At 28.3% G+C, this 22,198-nt stretch overlaps 3 protein-coding genes across 3 annotated transcripts in view; all 3 read left to right on the forward strand.

Annotated features, from left to right (window-relative positions):
- LOC108758078 (Ionotropic receptor 76a) overlaps positions 1-2,955 on the forward strand; it is a 5,343-nt gene extending 2,388 nt beyond the window's left edge. Inside the window, exons 7-12 of the mRNA XM_018502856.1 lie at positions 446-686; positions 1,065-1,248; positions 1,467-1,557; positions 1,630-1,788; positions 1,860-1,943; positions 2,494-2,955. Coding sequence (XP_018358358.1) covers positions 446-686; positions 1,065-1,248; positions 1,467-1,557; positions 1,630-1,788; positions 1,860-1,943; positions 2,494-2,955 — 1,221 coding nt within the window. The remainder of the gene's footprint in view (positions 1-445; positions 687-1,064; positions 1,249-1,466; positions 1,558-1,629; positions 1,789-1,859; positions 1,944-2,493) is intronic.
- A 1,867-nt stretch (positions 2,956-4,822) lies between these two features.
- On the forward strand, positions 4,823-16,084 carry LOC108757977 (uncharacterized). Its single transcript, XM_018502678.1, has 10 exons — positions 4,823-4,850; positions 5,274-5,329; positions 7,370-7,496; positions 8,038-8,131; positions 8,433-8,548; positions 9,000-9,233; positions 9,584-9,786; positions 11,068-11,136; positions 11,206-11,310; positions 15,996-16,084. Exons 2-10 carry the CDS (start codon positions 5,305-5,307, stop codon positions 16,082-16,084), a joined length of 1,062 nt encoding a protein of 353 aa, XP_018358180.1. The 5' UTR covers positions 4,823-4,850; positions 5,274-5,304.
- A 543-nt stretch (positions 16,085-16,627) lies between these two features.
- LOC108757978 (uncharacterized) lies at positions 16,628-20,836 on the forward strand. Its single transcript, XM_018502679.1, has 5 exons — positions 16,628-16,771; positions 19,142-19,268; positions 19,592-19,685; positions 19,960-20,075; positions 20,782-20,836. Exons 1-5 carry the CDS (start codon positions 16,747-16,749, stop codon positions 20,834-20,836), a joined length of 417 nt encoding a protein of 138 aa, XP_018358181.1. The 5' UTR covers positions 16,628-16,746.
- The last annotated feature ends 1,362 nt before the right edge of the window (positions 20,837-22,198 follow it).

Genomic DNA, 22,198 nt, shown 5'->3' on the forward strand with positions numbered 1-22,198 from the left:
AAATACATTAAATTTAATGTAATGTCATGAAATTAAATTCAAATTAAATTCAATTATGTAACTTAAAAGTTAATAAAATTTAAGAACATTTCTAACAGTGTAATTATGATTTAAGATTTATATAAACATTAAAGATGACCTGATAAAGAGGTCGAAACGTTTGTTAAAATAAACATATATTAAAAAATTGTTCATTGGCTCGTAATTCTTCTAAAATATTTTCAATATTTTATTCATTATAATTATTACATTAGTCGAAATTTGTTTTTAATCTGTTTAAATTTGTTTATAATCTGAACATTTCTCATATTTTAAATGTAAAAGAAAAAATAAAGCTCCAAATAGAAATCTTCTTTTGCCTAAAAAATTAAATATTAGATTCTTTTAAATTCAAACAAAGTATGATAGAATAATTTAAAATAATAATTTCTGCTCTTACATAAAGATTGATTTAGCATTTGGAAATGTCCGGTTAACACCGAATCACTACGAATTCGTGAATATGTCCACACCGTGGGTCCAAATGTTAACGCAATTTTTGGTACCGCGACCGCAACCGATCACCAATTTCTGGGGGCTCATGAGACCTTTCTCGATGGGCTGCTGGATACTTGTGTTAATCATGTTGATTGTTAAGAGCATGTATATGTATGTACGAGCTAGAGTCGATCCACAATTTCCGAAACGTAAGTTAGAAATATCGCTTACACTGATGATAAAAAAACAAAGCATGTCATTCAAATTTTTTTATAAATGCAAACTTTCTAAATGTGCTATCAATTTGATCAACCAATCAATTACTATTTTTAAGTGTTTCGTGCACATGTTTAAGATAAGATTTAAAAACTGCGACTATAACTCGTATGATAATGTTTGTATAACGTAAAAAGTTATATACTTTATTCAAACAGTCCTTTTCTTTATCTGCAGCTTTTCTGTTTTTATAAAACAATAAAACAATAATAAACTTTCAATTTTATAGTTGCACGCTATGATATAATACTGCCTAGGTAAAATATATGATTTGTAAAAAACAAAATGTTAACTGAAATATATTCTCTTAGGTTTTCGGAGCATTTTTTGCACGATTACGGAACTGATCGGTCGTTTAGTGGGCACGTGGATGCCTCGAAACACTGTCAATGCTAGACTCGAATTGCATTTATGGCAAACTGCAGGATTTCTACTGGTAACTGCATACTGCAGCAGTCTTGCAGCAAGACTTACGAATTCGGAATACGAAGACAGGTAATGACTATTTGCGCGCGCGCGCGTGTGTGTGTGTATATAATATATTATCTCTAAACTTTATTATTATAATTTAATTGATTAATGAACAATTATTTGTCACGTATACTAACTTCTCTTCATTAAGGAGAACCTTTTTCTTTTTATTAAAGAGAATCGTTTCTTGTTTATATTTAGAGTAAAAGATATCTAAATCGTATTATATTTATTGTTTATAGAATCGATACGATACGTCAATTTCTCGAGGCTGATTTATTATGGGGTCATAAAGGTCCAGTACCATATTGGCCTGACTACCTTGACTTGGATGTAAGTAAAATTTATATTCATACAAACGGTCATTTTTCCTACTAATAACATGATAAACATACATGATTTTAGGATATTTACGCGAGCCAGTTATCGTCGAGATATATACCTGTGAGAAGTCAAGAGGCATACGTACATACATTAATCAAACAGCGTAAATTTGCAATTTATGGGTTTGTCATAGACTCAATCTTCTTTCCTGAAGATGATATCTTCAACGAGTATATTAAAGTAAGAAGCAAGAATGCGTTTATTTAAAACATTAAAAATAACCAAAATGAACCATAAACTATGTTTGTAAGAATTATAGACTCATGAAAGAAAGCACGGGCAACTATTATTCGTCATTTGTGGTTCAATCGTGGCTATTAGAACCTATCGACATGGTAATATGACAATCACACATTTAATCGTTATCCTTATATTTGTTATTTACAAAATATTGTAAAAATATACTGCTTATAGTTAAATTTAAAATTATTTTCTTTATCAAAATATTTAAGGTATTGATTTTATGAGAAATTAATACAAACATATTATATTATTTAATGTTAACAATCAGACAGCGATTAATATAAATATATTAAGTAGTATGTATAAAATTATAATGATCAGTAATTCGAAGTACAAAAATCAAATTATTTATAATCTTTTTTATTTCGACAAATAAAACTTATGAAAAACCTGTTGTTAGTTTCTATCAGTGTAAATTAACTTTAAGTTCAGTTTAATTTATTTTTATTCTTTTCTAGTTTTTATTCTTTTCTAGTAATAAGAATTAGAGAAAGATAAAAAGTAATTTCGAGATTAAAATTTAAATCGAGATTAAAATCGAGATTAAAATTTAAATCTACATCGATAAAAGTGGACATGTGTTACGTAGATATCGTGTCAGCGAAACACTTTTTCTCATCTAAATATTTACTTATTTTTTAGGTAATGCTTTGGTTAAGGGAAAGTGGTATCGCCCTCTTTCATCTTAATAATGTTATGCACCGAAGAATTAGTTTTAATCTTCGTGAAGTTATCAAGGAGCACGATGGTTCTGATGGAATTTATAGACGCCTTGGGCTGACACCATTAGGTGTCGGATTTTTAGTACTCATTGTTGGTCTCCTAGCATCTACAACAGTATTTTTCTATGAGTTGAAACAAGCATCTAATTCGCGATCGATTTGCGAGGTGTTTCGAGATATCCATAAGCAACGGCAAATATACAAATCATCGACTTATAAACGAAAATATCGTAAAGAAATTGAGCCAATAGATCACAATTTAAGTAATAAAAATTTTGACTCATTTGTAATTAAGTCTGCTGGTCATACAACAAATACTGAATCTGCACGAAAATGTAATAATAAGATTTTTCATAATAATTTAAGTAACATGTCAATATAAGTATTATTTATTTTTTTATTTCGTAGAATATTATATTAATACTAAATTTATGTATGCGATTCTTACAAAAGAAGAACGCATTTGAGAACAATATATTAATATTGCACGTATGTTCAATAAAAAATTGTAATGCATTTTAAGATATGTGTGTGTATAAATTCACTTAAGTAAACTATATTCTAATTTATATTAAATCTGAATAAAATTACAAGTACTATTTATAGTACAAATAATGCAGCAATGTCACTTTTACACAAATCACTTTGAAACATGCAATGATAATAAACAAAAAATAATCAAACTCAGGGTTAATGAGAGTCAGCGCGAACGGAGGTGCGCAATGAATCTTCAAGTTTTTAAGATTTTGAATAAAGATGAGGTCATCACATCGGATGGATTAACAAAATTATTTGTCTAAGATTCATTGCGCACAAGATTCGTTCGCGCTGACTCTCATTAGCCCTGAGTTTCGTTGTTTTTTGTTTGTTTGCTGAGAGAGAGTCCTTGTTCAACATATTTATTTTTTTCACACGATAAAGTACTCACGCAATGTAATTACGTAGAATTAATCTACGTAGAAGTAGTTTTTTATGTCAAAAGAATATTTTTCTTTTATTGAAATAAAGTCCAAACATACCCTATACGACCTTTGAGTATCTTACAACATATATAATACGTTTCATACATTTTTTAACGTATCGCTTATGGATAGGTAGGACGGATTAAATTGAGTCGAAAAATCCTTTACCATTTTTGCGATTTTTTTTAATTACTCAATGAGCAGAATGTAAAAGATCGACGCACGAAACAATTTTGAAATATCTTTAAGAGTTCTTCAAGAATCATGTAAACATTAAAATTCGCAACCATGAAAAATAAAAAAATAAGAACTAAAAATTAAAAACTAAAACATTTTACAAATAACAATTAAAAACTTAAACAAAATGATAAATAGAATATAATAAAAGGATAACAAATAAAAAACAAAAACTAATACTTAAGAACTAAATAATTAAAAAAAAATGTTTTCTCAATTGCAGCGCTCAATTATATCGTTACTTTATATTCAAACAATATTACTTATATTTGACACTATACATTTAACAGCGTGAATCAGTAATAATGCGCTCGTTCACTTTTAGAAAATAGTGTACAATTACAGAACATATATTAATTAATTATGGAAAATAAATTATTAATCTAATCAATATGTATATAAATATAATCAAATAGGGCTCATTAGTTTATTAATGGTTCGTTTATTTTAATGATCTATCTTTTAAAGAGATAGATTCTTCTTATTTGGTGTTCGGATATTGCATTGTAAAATTAATAAGAAGCAAAAATTTATTGCAACGCTATTCACACTTATTTGTGAAGGAATCTCGTATTTAACATCGTAATTTTTTATATAATAAATTATTTTTTTAATAATTATCAATTTATCATTGGATAGGCTTATTACTTTTAGATTTTGTTTTTATTTCTCGAATTTTTAAATACATATACACACACGCACACAACTTCTTTTAAGTTTAACTCTTGAACAATATTAATAGCAGTGAGATCATCAGAAATGTTTGTGAGATGCAACGAGGGCATACAAAACAATTTCATGACTCACTTCAATAACATTTGAATTCTTTAGACAAAATACGGAAAATCCAATCTGTAACAATCACTTATAAACCAGAACATTTTATGCAACAATAAACAAGACGTTTATATGATAGTCTTAACAATATCATGTTTTGGAAACGTTCGAGTCTACTATCGATATTTTCTCAGAACGGAAAAAACATTATTCTGTTAGCTGCGTCATAAATATGTATACTGATTTGTGAACTCAATCAATCTCATGTGACGGAGAGTATCTGCAACTTTATTGTGAGCTCTTAAAGTGAATAGAATTGCATATATATCTTGCATTTCATTATTATTAATGACGAATGACTTGTATTTTTGCAATGTCATATTATTGTGTAATATAAGACGTTCGGTTGAATTTTTTAAGAAAAACAAAATTTAAATTTCATTAGATTAGTAAAAATAATTATTGTTGGTCCAAAAAATCGTGACTTGGGAACTACATAAATTGTGCAACGGAGAATAATCTGCAACATTCTTGCCAAACTGTCGAAGCGAATATATCGAAGCAAAGATATCGTGTCGTATCTTTATTTACGAACAAGTTGGATTTTTGCAATATTATATTATTGCGCAGTGTTTAAAAACGCTTCTTTGACTTTACAATTCAAAGGAAAAATTTTTTTTTATAAAATTAGGAAAGATAATATATTGTTGTGTGTATGTGACCATTTAATTCCAACTTAAACAATCGAACCAGAGATGGAGGAAAAACATATCGATGATAGTAAGTATCTATCGACCAGGGATGGCACGCAAAACAAAACTCGCGGCTTAAATGTGTAAAAAACAGATTAATTTTGCTTCAGGGAACAAAATTCATACAGAGCTATATTCATATTTTGAATATAGGAACAAAACCAAAAGCAAATGCACATTTTGTTTCACGATCGATGCAAAACGAAAGTAAATGATTAAAGTTTTATGCCGAGAATCGAAAATATAAATATAGCATATTTATATTTTCGATTCTCGGCTCAAAACTAGAGACGAAAACAAAATTCTTTTCGAGTTTTCGGTATATTTTGTTTTCGTCTCTAGTTTGTCACAAGGCGCGCATCATGTAACTCGTCTATCTGTACGTAGTGCGAGAAGTTGCGCGTAGTTGATCTTCACGTATTACGTAAGCATTGTAAGTTATTGTGGATTTTTCTCGATTTTTTTCGTCGTCGGTCGTCGTTGACTTCGGTCGGCGTCATCGTCGTCGTTCGGTGTCGTCGTCATCGATCGGCGTCGTCGTCATCGATCGTTGACGACGGTCGGCATCATCGTCGTCGACGGCACTGAATGACGACGAACGAGTTCGGACGACGACGATTATGTTAATATATAATATAATTAAATGTTTTATTGCTGACGCATTTAATTTCACACTAGAGGCAAAAACAGAATTCTTTTTCGTATATTTATATTTTCAATTCTCAGTACAAAACCTTAATCATTTATTTTCGTTTTACATTGGGCGCGAAACAAATTGTACAGCGTTTGCTTTTGGTTTTGTTCCTGGGTCGGAACTTTTCTCGAGTTTTGTTTTTCGTGCCATCCCTGCTATCGATAAAGAAAATTGTGATCATGTTATGATTACATGTATTGTTACATTATCATGAATATTAAAGATGTAGAGTTAAATTATAAAGTAGACAATAAAATATATAAATACAATTTGTATGTATCTTAGACTCTCGAATTAAAAATATGAAAAATTCAGACCTATAAGTCAGACTAATAAGAGTCAAACGCAGGTCAAAAAACGTAAGGATTCTTCTTCCAAAAAGAAAAATTTTCTTCAATCAATTCGATGTTGTTAAATCATCTTTTTAAAAGTCTTGAACGTTTCGATTCTCTTTCGAATCTTCTTCAGCAATCATCTTAATATTAATTTAGATTCTGCGACGGACGATATGGGTTACTCACAAGTTTCCAAAGCTGTAGTATTGTCTATAGCGCTCGCAAAATCCCATAATGAAACTTTGGATATTAAGTTAATATTAGAATTAAATTATACATTTAACCAAAAATATATTCTCCTTTTGTCTGTTCGGAGTGTCAAGTATTAATAACGGCACAATTGAATTTCGTCCGTCGCAGAATCTAAATTAATATTAAGATGATTGCTGAAGAAGATTCGAAAGAGAATCGAAACGTTCAAGACTTTTAATAAAGATGATTCAACAACATCGAATTGATTGAAGAAAATTTTTCTTTTTGGAAGAAGAATCCTTACGCATTTTGACCTGCGTTTGACTCTTATTAGCCTGACTTATAGGTCTGAATTTTTCATATTTATAAAGTAGAGCTAAATTATAAAGTTTCACTCTCGACTACAGCAACAGGACATTTGGACCCAAAGCCAAAATTTTTAGACGATTGTACAATTTATACGATACGAATAGTATTACGAAGTTTCTAAATCATAGGTCACAAAATTTTGAACATTTCTCTATCAATTGCCGTTCAAGGAGCAGTTCATTTATATTCTGCAATATTTTAACACAGGACGCTTTTAATAAAACTTAGATTTAATTTTCATAGTTGTAAGTTAGAATTGAAGAGATATAAAAGATAATAGTTGGATAATAATTAGATAATAATTAGTAATGAAAATACTATAAACTTAATAAAAAAAATGTATACATGCAGTATACGTTGTAATCGTGTCAAATTAAATAAATAAATAGAAAATAAACAAAACATATTATTAAATCCAAGTTATAGTATTATATACGGGGGAAATTATTTGAAATTAAATATTTACATATAATTGCAGTTCAAACACCGACGGTAGATGAACATTTTGAATTATTGTTGAGTGATGATAATATAATTAACTCGAATTTCATCAGTGTAACGCCCAATAATCTTCCACATTGGTATAATAAAAAATTATTTAAAGAGTAAGTATTCAAAAGAGAAAATGATATCAAGTGTTGAAACTGCAAAGTAATGGATAATAATGTTAATTTAATGTGATCCACAATAACTAAAAATTCTTTGTGTTAACTTTGTGTCTCGATGTAGGGGAGCTCACCATGACAGGATAACTTTTATTCACAGTTTATATATGTTAGTTTATGTTGTCTCTGAGAAAAGCTCAAAAGTGAGTCGAAATATGTAAGCGCGTTTAGTGAATAAAGAAGTTTCACACTTCATAGGTGTATTATTTGCGCGACGTCTTCTGCGCCTAATTCCTAGTGTCCTTATTCTTTCTGATTCTTTAAAATTATTATATATTATTCAAGCTTAATGCTACATTTTTATGACAAATACACATGCAATATCAAATAACGTGGAGAAATAATTTATAAAATTTCAATACAAAATTACAGAAATTTCTAAACTATTGTGGGCAATAATTGCATTAATAATACATTATCGGCAGTAAAATTTCAATAACATTTATATTAGATATACATAAATTGCATATTTTTATTTCAGAGCTCAAAATTATTATAAGCAAAACTTAATGTCAATGGTAACAGCCAGTTTTGCTGGACTTATTGCAATAATAGTAGTCCCAGAAACATTAAGAGTAAGAAAATTTACTTTTTATAATTAAATCGTTTCTATAAACACAAGAAACTGTACATGTGTATACATATAAGTTTGTCAAATAAAGAAAATAATTTCCTTTGTATAATGAAAAAGATCTTTTCATGCTTTTTCTCAATTATATTATAATAATTCTAATATTAAGTTAGGATATTATACCACGGAATATTTTAAATATTTTTTTTTTTATTATAGAATAGTATTTAATGATTTGAAAAAAATTAACAAAACATTGTTTATTAATTGAATGATTAAAAATGTACTTTGTGGATTTTTAATAGGTACTTGTATACACACAAAAAAACAGTATGCCTTGCGTGACTTTCAGCCGATATACTCAAACTCTGCTGCATATGTACAAGCTGTATACATGTGATCCAAACGACCCAAATTCTGAGTAAGTTTTATCAACGTCTTTGATATGTTTCTGAGGCGTCTACGGGTACTTTCTATGCAGATATGTGTTTCGCGGATATAAGGCTCTTCGCCTTGATGCAGTGAATATAACATAGGATTAGTGCGGGATCCTTTCGATTTTTATTACTATTTAAGATATAATTCTTTAAAGAATTAAATATTTTTTTATTTTTTTAATTAATATATATAATGTTTATCAATACATATATAGGTATATATATATATATAAATATAATGTTTACAAGAGCTTTAATCTAATTCCGCTTAGCTGCCATTTTTCTTACCTTCTATAACTATATAATTCCTCAAATTTATTCCTTAATTTTACTTCTACATCAAAATATTATAAAACACTAAAATTTCTTTAAAAAAAAACACTAATATTGTAAAAAAAATATATTCACGAAGTTTTGTATTTTATATTTTGTTAGCTGGTACAAGACATTAAACGTAATGCATCGGAAACATAAGACGAGTAGTAGGAGATCAGAGAATGCTGGTGTCGGAGGAATTTACAAACGAGATATGGCAATCACACAATTTGCTTTTATAGGATATGTATTAATGACTCCAAAATCGATCGGTTTGTGCATTAAGCCACAAGAAGAAGAAGCACTTAATCATTTTTGGCGTGTAATAGGTCATATGTTGGAAATTCCCGATCGGTAATAAACGTCAAAAGTACATTTTATTGAAAAAAAAAATCAGCGTGTCTATAAATACAATTTTTCGTTATGTTATTATTAGGTGTTAAACTTAATTCCTGCCGTTTTTCGTCTCCAAAATTGATTTGTTTCGAAGGGAAGATGAATGAATACCTTAATCAAAGTAATTTCCTCCATTTTCTACTTTATTACTAATTAATAATACTTTATTAATAATACTTTGATTAAGGTACTTCCCTTCGAAACAAATTAATTTTGGAGACGAAAAACGGCAGGAATTAAGTTTAACACCTAATATTAAATTCTATAATTCTTCATAAGTTTCATTAATTATTTGTCATTATTTACAGATTAAATCTATGTCGCAAAACTGTAGCAGAAACTCGTGAATTATGTCAAAGGGTTAGCAATGTTTTGACACAATATTTGAATGATGCTCCATTGAAATTCTATGATATAGCATCAGCTATATTAGATGGATTGTGGTACATGGATGTAACTATAGATAAACATGCTTTTCTAAAATTTACCTATCAGTTGCATGGTATAAAATGTGAGTATATTTTTATTTTAATTATTCGCGTAAATTTATATAATATACCTGATTATGATTAAGTAAAATTACTTTTTACGTATTAACAAAATTATGCTTTAAAAAGGGTATAAGTAATAATTTATTTTTATAGAAGTTACATACATTCATCAGTTAAAAGGTTACAACACTCTTTTTTGATGGATTTCGGAGTGCAACCTGCTTCTCGAGCGATTGGTTCTTATGAATCTAATCATTTACGTTCAAGCACGCTACAAACAAGGCTGAGTTCCGAAACGCATCAAAAAAAAGTATTGCAGCCTTTTAACTGATGAGTGTACATTAACTTTATTCTTGTAATCTAATATTTGAATATTTATTTTACAAAAAAAAACCGATTTTTCGCGATTTTATTTGTCTGTATAAATTGAATTAGATCATATAAATTTTAAATTTTTGTAAGATGATAAAAATATAATTAATATATATATGTAATTTTCATAAAAAACTAAATTATTACTTATATTTTTAATGCAAGTTATTGATGTATTATTACCAATATTTATTAATAAGCATTATTTTTAAATTAAACAAATATTGATATTAAGTAATAAAGTTTCTTAAAAAAAGTTTCACAACCATACAAAAATATATTAACATTATTATTAATTATTCGGGTACGATATTTTCTGTATTTTAAAGTTTCATTTTTATATTGTATGACAGAAAATTAACCGTAAAATGCAATAGTTATAATTGTTACGTCCTAACGACTTCACGATTCTTTTCTTTCGTGGAGAAAATCTGTTTTTTCTCAAATGCGAATAACTTGCGATTATCTCCAGAACAGGGTTAGTAGCATGGCCGATTGAATATTAATTTTTGATTATTGTAAATAACTAAACATCAATTAAAAGAAAATAATTATTAGTGTTCGATTGAAAGCACGTGCATTATAAAAGAGAACCGACGAATGCACAAGTTCGAATTGGATAATAGCGTCGCGTACCGACAATGACCCACATCTGGGACTTAATCAAGTGCTTCCGATTTGTGGCACTCGTCTCTGAACGATAATCACAAGATTGATGTCAATTGCGTTCTTCCTTGGTCTCCTCCTAATTCCTTCTTTTCACTACAATAAAAGAATCTTAGGGGGAGGGGGGGGCGTAATATATAATAAACCCTTTTGATTTAAATTACTAATCTGATTTTACTTTGTAAATAATCATTGTTTGATAAGTTTTGCATTGTCATGTAAAAAGCACAACATATTCAATAAAAAAATTGTTAACATTTCAGATAATAAATCACTTGGATGGTATAGTCGACTTAATGCAAAATATCGCGATTTCATATTTTACCTTTGCCGTAAGTATTGTATAAACGTATGTCATGTTCTCAGTATTATCTGCATACTAATTTATTCTTCTGTTTCAGTTGTACCGTTTATCGGAGCAATAGTAAGAATTTATTATAAATATATGGTTCTATTTATGCTGTGGTTTACAAAAAAATGGCCTATATTAGCATGGTTATCATTTGGTAAAAAAAATTCTCATATCAATCTGTATTAAAAATACGATCGTATAATTATATGCTTTTTCTCTTTTTATTTTTATATATATATATATATGTAGTAAATATCGTACTATATCTAAATAACGAGAAGTAACTAAATTTAATTAAATTTTTAGTGTATATATATTTCAATTAATGTGCTCCAACCGGTTTTTTCAAAATCTAATTTTTGAACATTTATTATTTTTGGGTATCATTTTTGAAAATTCAGTTCTCTCTGTGTATTAATAAGTTATTAACAAAGAAATAAACAGTATATCATATTTATTTTTACAAGAATTTTAAATTTATTTGCTATTGTATTTCTGAAGTAATTCAGTTTTCGTTAGAAATAATAAATCAAATCGACGTTGATCGATCAATATTATTTCTGGTTGTGGGAAGTATATCTTACTAACACAATATTAATTTATAAATACTATTTAATAATTACAACAATCATCTATTGACTATGTTCATTTTGCAATTGGAAATTTCCTTATCTAAGATAAGATTATTTTTCTAATCTAAAAATATAAGCAGCGTGAAATGATCATTAAGCTGCTTTTTCTACTGAACGCAGTCATTAAGATTATCTGTGTAATGTAAGTATGTATCTATTAGTTGCTCTTAGATATGCTGGCATCGAAAATGTAATTCTAAAAATTTAAACCAACTACGAATGCTGAAAAATATTATATTATTTAATTAATAAGATTTTTTTTATTCGGACCGACAAGAATTAAACACTAAGTATAATATAAGCGTATTCAAGCCTATGACGGTCAAAGCTAGATCTTTTTTGCCTAAATAATTCCCAGTAAATTATCTATATCCTATATATGTACTACATGCATATATATTATATTTTAGTAGTTATTCAAACTGCGCGCCGAAATTTTTCCGGACTTTATCTAACGCAATTAAACTACTGCAACAATATCACAAGTTAAATTAAATTGACAATATGCTGAAAATCTTAAATAAATTTATTGCGAAAAATATTACCTCGGTCGGGACTTGAACCCGGATCTCTTGTATTCCGTACGAACGTCCTAAGCCATTAGATCACCGAGGCCTTAGTAATATTCTTCGCAATAATCAGTGTATGTAAGAACAATAACGCTTTTTTGCAGGCAGCGTGTATAACCAATAATAAGATTTTTTTTATTTGGACCGACAAGAATAAGAAATTAGATTACATGTAATCTAATTTCTCATGAACTCGCCCATTGACTGGATTAATTTCTGCTTAGATTACGTAATTATAGCGTTTTCCAATTACTGCTCGGTAAAAAATCTTTCACACATGAATTTGTATAAATATGTATAAACATACATAAACACGCATAAATATTCATAAACGTGTATAATTATATACGAAATATGTCCATACATGTTTATACATTCTTCTTTTTTTTGTAAAATTACTTTTTAGTGTAATAGAAATAATAGTAATGTGAAAACATAAAAAATAATTAAAGCATTGTTTGTTTTAGATAATTTTCGCAAATTTATACATTCTTCTTTCTTTTGTAAAATTACTTTTTAGTGTAATAGAAATAATAATAGTAATGTGAAAACATAAAAAATAATTAAAGCATTGTTTGTTTTAGATAATTTTCGCATTGTTTGTTTTAGAAAAAAACAAGTTTGGAAAAATGTAAAAAAAAATTGCTCATACACAATTTTATATATAATATACATGCATAATTTTATATATAATTATACGTAAGTAAATTTTTTACATTTCTTCAAACTTGATTTTTTCTAAAACAAAGAGTGCGACAATTACCTTTTTAATTATTTTTAATGTTTTCACATTACTATTATTATTTCTATTACACTAAAAAGTAATTTTACGAAAGAAAAAAGGAATATATGAACATGTATGGACATATATAATTATATAAATTAATCTATGTATATGAAGATGCCTTTCCGAGTCAAACACCGATAGTTTGTGTGTAAATGAATTTATTCGATAATTTCGTTACCAAACGTTTCAATTCTCGCTTCGAATCCCTATCAATGTATATTGTATAACATCCTATAACTGATCTTCCCGGAACGATGATAATATTGAGATTAGAAAATACGAAGTCAGATGTGTTCCGTTTTTCACGCGATAACTTCGTATTTTCTAATCTCAACATTATTATCGTTCCGAGAAAATCAGTGATATGTTATCGAATGTTCTACATTGATAAGGATTCGAAGCGAGGATCGAAACGTTTGGTAACGAAATTATCGAATAAATTCATTTACACACGAACTACCAGTGTTTGACTCGGAAAAGCATCTTCATATACATAGATTTATTCAACCGAGTCTAATTATATCATCTATATATATAATTATATAAGTTTATGAATATTTATGCGTGTTTATGTATATTTATACCAGGGAATGGAAGTAACTCATTACTTGTAACGAAGTTACAGTTACAAGTTACTTTTTTGGTAACTTTACTAGTAACTGCGTTACTTTTTTTTCTTTGGTAACTATAACGGTAACGAAGTTACATTTTTTTGGTAACTGTAAAGATAACGAATTTTACAGTTACTTTTATCATTACTTTGCACATGGTTGGACACGATACGACACAAGCCACTTACACTGTCAAAAAATTTCGTAAATTTACACATATAATAGATATAAAATAGATTACATGATTAGTCCTGTAAATATAAAAAAGCATGCAATTTTACAGAAATTATGTAATTCCACAAAAATTATGTAAATTTGCTTTTATTGTGTAAATATATCTTATTTTATATTGAAAAATTATGTAAATAGCAGGATATTTTGAATATTTTCTGTAATTATACAAATTTTAGTAGTATTACGTAATATAACAGAAGTTTTTCACGTATCGTTGTTAAATGTATAATAATATATAGTGCAAAATGTACTGTCATATTATCGTTCCTGTAACTACACATACACATTGTAATTGTACTTCCACAATCTGCTTAGTTACAAACCAAGAAATTATTTTAATTGCATATTACAAATTTACAAACGTGTGGATGTTTACAACTATTATAGTGGATCTCAAAATTATCCAGTATAATAGTTGTAATTTTACACAATTTTTTACAGTGCATAGTGTTTGAGACTAGAAAAGCCTCTAGGCCTGTCCGCTGTGATTGACGGTCGTCGATTTAAAAAAAAGTAACGGAAAGTTACTTTCTCAAGTAACGGTAACTGTAACGAGTTACTTTTAAAAATCGGTAATTATTACTTTTCCTACTCGGTAACGAGTAACTGTAATTTGTTACTTTTGAAAAGTAACTTTCCATTCTCTGCAGACAGTAGTGTAGTCCTAAAAATAAAAGTACCCTGGTGGTGCTTTGAATAGAGGTTTACCAAATTTTTATTAAAACACAAATCTGCAACATGTGGAATGAACAAGTAAAAAAAAAGGGAAATGTAATCTTTTTATATAGGATTCGCCCGTATAGCGTCACCGCATTGGCTTAGATGTTTTATGTTTTTATTTGAAAACTACAGCGAATATCTCAAAATGTTATAAGACTTTTTTGTTCCCTTTAACCCCTTCTATGCCCTCAAAGCGGCGCGTACATTATTTCTGAGACACCTTGTATGATTGAATTCTTTGGTTAACTATATCATGTTATCATATCGCAATTCAGATTTCAGTAAATACTTCTCTTTCTTCTTACCGTCTTATTACACACACAAACAAAAAAAATTAGTTTTAAATAATTATAGGAAGAATCTTGTGTGTGTGTGTGTGTGTGTGTGTGTGACGTCGCACCGCCAGGCTTGGCCTCCGAAAAAAGTACTTTGGCGTCGCCAGGCTTGGCCAGGCCCCGCCAGGACTCGACTACATTACTGCCTGCAGATCTATTTTGTAACTCTTAACGCAAATTTCGTTATCATTATAACGCCGCTGCAGTAGAATTCTGTAACTCGTTATATGATCGTTATGTGCTCATAACGACTGCATAACGAGTTACAGAATACAGGAGCTGAGCAGCTTTTTTACCATAGGTCTGTTTTTTGTGGCTGAACTAGTGTACACTTTCGGAACTTAAAGTGAGATAGATATACGTTTGATATTTGTTTAAAGCGAGAAAGAGAGTTCTAGAACAGTCTAATGCAGAAACAGAAAACAGATCACATGATGAAAGAGCTGCGCAGCAGCATTACAGTGGCAATGAAATTTGCGTTAAGTTACAGAATTGGACTGCTTGTTTATACATATTTATACATGTTCACAAGCATGAAACATTTTTTACCGGGTGACTCGACCCGATTCCGAATCGTTTTAGCTGCATTTCTTGCACGATTTAGCTATTTTTTTACAGCAAATCAGAACAGATCATTGACTCGGAATCGTGTCGAGTCAGTAAATCGAATACGCTATTAGTTGAGTGTCTCTGAAAATCTACTTATCTAAAATATTTTAGATACATTATGATAAGATACAAAATAAAACATAACTGGTTGTAGTTACAGTTACGCAGTTAAGAAATGTAACTATAGTTACATACGCAGATGCACAAAAAGAATTTAAATACAATGACTAGATACATGTATCTAGATATCACACATCACTGCTTATGCGGAAAGTATTACATCGGAAATTTCTCTTTATATAATTTTTAAACGAATATACAAAATATCTTACTTTATTCCAGGGCTCGGCACGAAATGCAACTTTCGAGTCGGCTCTGCCTTCCGCTATCGTTCTCACCTCACCGCCCCGCGGCAGTCCAGATGCATTTAGGAGTGTACTAAGGCGCTCGTAGATGTAAGGGGCATTCGTTCGGGGCGCTCGACACGCTGTAATCTTCATTCTATCTTTTTTTTTCGCTCATTACATACGAAACTAATAGCGAATTCGGTTGAACACTAATGTGCACTAGTACGTTCAACCGACTCGAAAATCGGCCGAAAGTTGCATTTCGTGCCGAGCCCTGCTTTATTCAATCACTTCCCAAAATTTTCTTTGATTTTAGTGTTTTACAGAAATATATTTTATTAAAAAATTGTATGGATTATAAGAGCGCAGATAATAGTAAAATCAATTTTCAAAAAAATCAATTTTTCAAGATCATATGAAAGTTATCTTCACTTTTTAAATAAAATTGTATAATTTTTATTACATAATATAATCCCTCTAATTGTTCTATACAGACGGTAAAAGTTGAAAAGATTAAGACTTTAGATTCAGCGAAAAGAAGAAGCAGTATATCAAAAGTAATATGTAGTATCTGCTCATGGTATAAAAGGAGGAGTATGCCAGTGAAGAACGCTGAAAATTCTTTAGTATCCAGTTGTCCGCTGAGCAAGAATACACGCGCTACAGTGATCTGCAGTCTGTACTCGTATTCCTACAGCAAAATCTTTTGTTGATTGTGACTTAATAAAAATATACAAAGCAGTGAAATGAAAAAGATACATATTGACGATGGTAAAGCAAGATTGTATTATTTTTAATTAAACATGTATTAAACACAGGAAGAATAGTTTTTGATCGAAGCAGTGGCTCTCAAAGTTTCAAAGAGTAAATCTTATTGTTAAAAGAGAAAAGTGCGCCTTAAAAGAGTTTTAATTAAATCAAATATAATTTCAATTAAGATAGAGTGATCGAAATATCACGTATTATGCAGATGAGTGCATCAATAGTGCTTAATATATCCATATTCTCGTCATCGATTTCTGCTCTGCGCCAAATAGTTTAAATCATTTTACGCGCCTGCGTAAATTAAATCATATATTGATTAAACTAAAATTAATCTCTAAAATGTATATGTAAACGCAAAAACGTGATAATTGAGCATACATTAAATTTTGTACCGAACATTATAACAATTAAATATAATCGTTGAACCTTATACATTAAACCTTGTATCACATATAGAAATTATATATAACTGTCTTGTTTTAGAATACTAATACTCTTAAAACTTTTTAATCATTTTTTATCCACTTTTAGTTATCTTATTACTATTATGATTTAGAATTACATCGGTTCTTTTACTTCACTTAGCGTCAACAATAATATAATAGCAATACTATTAAATTTGATATTTTATATTTCGAAAATATTATACTTACTTTTTTATTAAATAATATGTAGTAAAAATATTTTAAAATAATCTAAAGTAATCCTTAACAAAGACTGTCACTGCCCTCACATTGATATGTAGTTTTGATATATCAAAAATGTGATCTCTCTATCAACATTCGTAATCTGAATTTTTTAGTATTTTATCTCTGTAAATTATTTTGTTGTACCACTGAAAATGCCTTAATGTAAATCAAAACGTATGCAGAATTGTTTCGAATTCGTTAAATAATCTAATTGATAATTTGTACTATCTCGTAATCTGTATAGTAATCGAATTCGTTAAATTACATGAATATAATCGCAAGAACAATTAGCATTTATTGCTCTTTTGCATATGATTTAAATTTTAATTAACCAAAATATCTAATATTTAATATATAAAATATCTAATAATTAATTAGCTTACTATATCTAATATGTATAAAGTTTTCAGAAAATTATTAAACAAATACATTATAAAATTATATTTTATTTTATTTGAAACCTAAATATGTTGTAGAAGAATTATAACGTGTTATTTGAATAATTCGTTTATATAACTTTATATCGAGTGAGTACGTTTGTGCAAAAAACTATGTTGGAAACATGCCCTTCCATTTTTACAAGTATCTTATTTATTCTTCACCTTTAGAGTTCAGTGATACTCAACTTAAATCATTGCACCATTATAGTGGATTCTAATTCCATTTAGCTGTTAAGACTCAGTTGCATCGTTACTTTGACTTTAAGTAAGACTTGAAACTCTCTCTCTCTCTCTCTCTCTCTCTCTCTCTCTCTCTCTCTCTCTGCCTGCCTGTCTGTCTGTCTGTCTCATTTTAAAGTCGAAAAAGAGACAGAGACAAAAAGAATTTTAAATCTCGGTTAAAAAGTAACGTTGGTGCAATCGGGCTTAAGATAAATAGAATTAGAATCCACTGTAATGCGATGATTTATGTTGAGTGTCACTGAAAATGAAAGACGAATAAGATGCTTACAAAAAATGATAAGATATTTTAAATTTTAATATTAAAATAAAATTATCGAAATGAATAAATAGATAAATAGATAAGTATTTATTTTAATATTATTTCTTGCCTTTCATGCGTCTTTAAAAAAGACTTTGTATAGTGCAATATACAGCGAAATAATAAATCAAAGCGAACAAAACTTTTGTTAGGCTAAGTAGCTCCTATTTAAGTTTTACGAATAAAATATATGTATGATCGATAAATTCGAATAATATTCATTAATATTAATTTAAAACCTCTTGCATTGAATAAAAGTGGTTCATGCAAAAATTGATAATTTCCGCAATACTTAAACTAATTCTGCTCATCATTTTGCACATAAAAATATTAAAATGTAACTATCAAAAAGTGAAAAAATATGTTACTACTTTATTCAAAATTCTAATATAAAATGTAAAATGACACTTGCAATACATTCTTAATAACAATAAAAAAGCCACTATAGCAATGCTAAAACATTTAATATTTTAAAATCAGGAATACTATGAAATAATGAATTGTAACAAATTTTACTTAAGAAAAAGTCGTAAGATTTTTAAAGGTTAAAAAATTATAATTATTTTGAAAAAAAATAAATATATATTGCAAATGTATTGACGTGTTTGTGTAAAAAATAGAATCGTTTATTATACGATTTTTCAAATTATCTGATTATTTCTATTGTTCTATTTTTCTATATATATATAAAACACGTATATTGCAGTCCAAACACGGACGGTGGATGAACATTTCAAATTAATCCTAGAAGATAAAAGTGTAATCGATCCGGAAGCAACCGATGTAACATCCAATGATCTTCCAGAGTGGTACAATAAACAATTATACAAAGAGTAAGTATTTAGATTGAATTAAAATATTAAAATTCCAATTCTATTCCGATATAGTAACAATCATTGCAATAAAATATGGAAAATCATAACGCTATGCTTTTATAAAATATTTCTATTTTTCAATATTTATGGTAAAACGTTTTTTTTTGTATAAACATTGATAATATTTAAAAATTCAGAAAACTTTCAAATATTCTGTATATTACACAAATGTTAATGCAATACAACTTACGTAAATCAGATATTTATTTCAAGTTTTACAATAATCTTTTTAGCATTGCTTTTGTTTCATATTTTTTTAAATCTACCGTTTATAATTTTAGAGCTCAAAACTTTTATAAGCGAAACTTGATGTCAGTGGTAGCAGCAAACACAGTAGGACTTATTGTAGTATTTGCAGTTGAAACAATATTAAAGGTATTAAAATTTTATTTATTTTATTAACAATATATAAGTATATTAAAATAATTTTTTTACAGTAATCGATTCTTGTGTTATATAGTATATTAATTTTGTATAGTACAAACGAGATCTTTTTATTGTCACACATTTCGATTAAATCATAATCTCAACATGAAAATAGAAAATAGTTTTATGTTGTACTATCTTTAAGAATGTATTATATTAAATAAAATTTATTGTAAAAAATAACGAAGTATTATTTATAGTTAAATTTTTTGTCTTTTGACAGGTGCTCTTGTATACAAAACGAAGTAGTACAACCTGTGCAGCTTTTAAAAGATACATCGAAACTACGTTACATACACATAATATATATACGTGTGATCCAAATGATTCAGATTCCAAGTAAGTTTTTTCCAATCTACAATTTTTTTATACTCGTATTTCTTTGTGTTTTATTATACACGATAGATACAAATAAAATATCACAAGATTTTATTTTTGAAATGCAATCACATTTTTATTCATAATATAAATTATACGTAAAGCAACCTTTAGGTATTACACGGATTTGTTAACAGAATAAAAAAATTATGAAAAAAATCACAGTTTTCAATTCAAATATAATCACTTATAAAGTATATAGGTTTTACATGTTTTAACGAAAAATATAAACAATAATAGAGGAAAGTCACCGATAAGTCTCCTAAAAAATAGGACACCCCCTTACTTCTCAGAAACTATTGCACTTTATTAATACTATTAAAATCATGATCTGTTTACCTAATTAAAGAAGTACAAACTCATAATTCGTGTATTTGTGGCTTATTTCTATACAAAATCAACTAAAAACGAATTCTACGAATGCAAAAATAAAATTTTTACGATTTTCTTTTGCAAATTGTGTGGTTTAAATAATAGTGACTATATTATTGATAATATTACATCATTTTAAATGCTTGTAATTTCCTAAATCAGTTTTATTTATGACATTTTTTTTCTTAGTTTTTTTATAATACGATTTTAAATTTAAAATTGAGGTGCAGCGTAAACCGCCACACCTGTAAAACAGATCATGAGCTAACTTAATCTTTATAATGTCGTTTTATAGTGTCAAAGCTATATTGGAGTTGAAAACAATCGTGCATATATGGAAATACTCATAAAAAAACTACGGTGCAGCGTAAACCGCCACACCTGTAAAACAGATCATGACCTAACTTAATCTTTATAATGTCGCTTTATAGTGTCAAAGCTATATTGGAGTTGAAAACAATCGTGCATATATGGAAATACTCATAAAAAAACTATCACGTTACATATTTGCATCTTATAGAACAGCATAAAGTAAATATGCATATAATTAAATAAAAATGTTTTATAACGAAGTGAAAAGATTCTGGAATATCTTATATACATTCACTTGTAGGTATTTTATACAAATAATTCCTGTAAAAGAAAAAGAATAGGATTACGTAGGTTACTGCCTACTGTATCAGTTTTGGAGCCCATTTTGTCAAACGCTCATTTTTGCTTACCTTATATAAGAAAAAATTATTTATTGCAGAGTTGCAAACAGTATTCTAAAAACTGCTTATACTATCTGACGAAAGACATTTTTTAGTTGGTACTTATGTTTTCAAAGTTTTATTTTTACCTTTTGTTTACGAAATATTGTCTAAAAACAAAGTGGTATGTTGGTAACTTTCCTCTAAATTATATATTCATAATTAGAAAAACTAGTTTCATCAGTTTTTTATTCGATTAAAAAAACTTCTAGCTCTAATGAATGATACAGCAAAACTTACATCTTTAAACTCTTGATTACGTAAGACGTAATAATATAAATTACGCATCAACTCTGGCATCGGGACACTATATTGTGACTCCTGATTATATAACATATAAGTATCTGTTTATGAAAATTTATAGTAATACAGGATGATTTTTTTCACCTGAAACTTTCAAATATCTTGAAAAATAAGCACACTAAGAAAAAATGTTAAGAATCGATATTTTATCATTCCGAGGGTGGACATACACTGACGTTAAAATCAGCCCCCCACCCCGCCCCCTGGACGGCGAGGGTGGGCAAGTTTGAAATCTTAAATGGGAACCCCTATTTTTTATTGCATATCGTACGTAGCAGTTTTCTGTTCCCTTTTTAAAATTTTTTTAATTAGACTGATTTATTGCAGATAAATATTTTTCTTACCTTTTGAAATTGAAAAAAAATAAATACAAACCTCCGTTCGGGTTATTCGCTGTAGAATTCATTCACGTCGTTATTCCTGGATTACGCTAAAAGTAGTTTCTTGAGAAGTAATTAATGAGTAATTAAAAATAATGAAAAGTTTTAAGACTAATTTCGAGTATTAACAATGAAAACGTGGTATTTTTATTGTTAATGTATTGCAGAATCATAAGCATGGGTTCTCAGTAAGAGAAATCGAAGAAATTGAATTTCGTCGATTACAGCGCCATCTATCATGAATCGAGAAAAATGTTTCAAACAAATCGTATGTGCT

This window comes from Trachymyrmex cornetzi, unplaced genomic scaffold, assembly GCF_001594075.2.
Source record: "Trachymyrmex cornetzi isolate Tcor2-1 unplaced genomic scaffold, Tcor1.1 scaffold15, whole genome shotgun sequence".
NCBI lineage: Eukaryota > Metazoa > Arthropoda > Insecta > Hymenoptera > Formicidae > Trachymyrmex > Trachymyrmex cornetzi.

Coding starts and splice junctions, on each gene's coding strand:
- LOC108757977 (XM_018502678.1), top strand. CDS start 5,305: ATGGAGGAAAAACATATCGATGATA. Junction 7,497..8,037: donor AATAAAAAATTATTTAAAGA/GTAAGTATTCAA, acceptor TTTTTATTTCAG/AGCTCAAAATTATTATAAGC. Junction 11,137..11,205: donor TTTCATATTTTACCTTTGCC/GTAAGTATTGTA, acceptor CTTCTGTTTCAG/TTGTACCGTTTATCGGAGCA.
- LOC108757978 (XM_018502679.1), top strand. CDS start 16,747: ATGAAAAAGATACATATTGACGATG. Junction 19,269..19,591: donor AATAAACAATTATACAAAGA/GTAAGTATTTAG, acceptor TTATAATTTTAG/AGCTCAAAACTTTTATAAGC. Junction 20,076..20,781: donor CCAAATGATTCAGATTCCAA/GTAAGTTTTTTC, acceptor GTCGTTTTATAG/TGTCAAAGCTATATTGGAGT.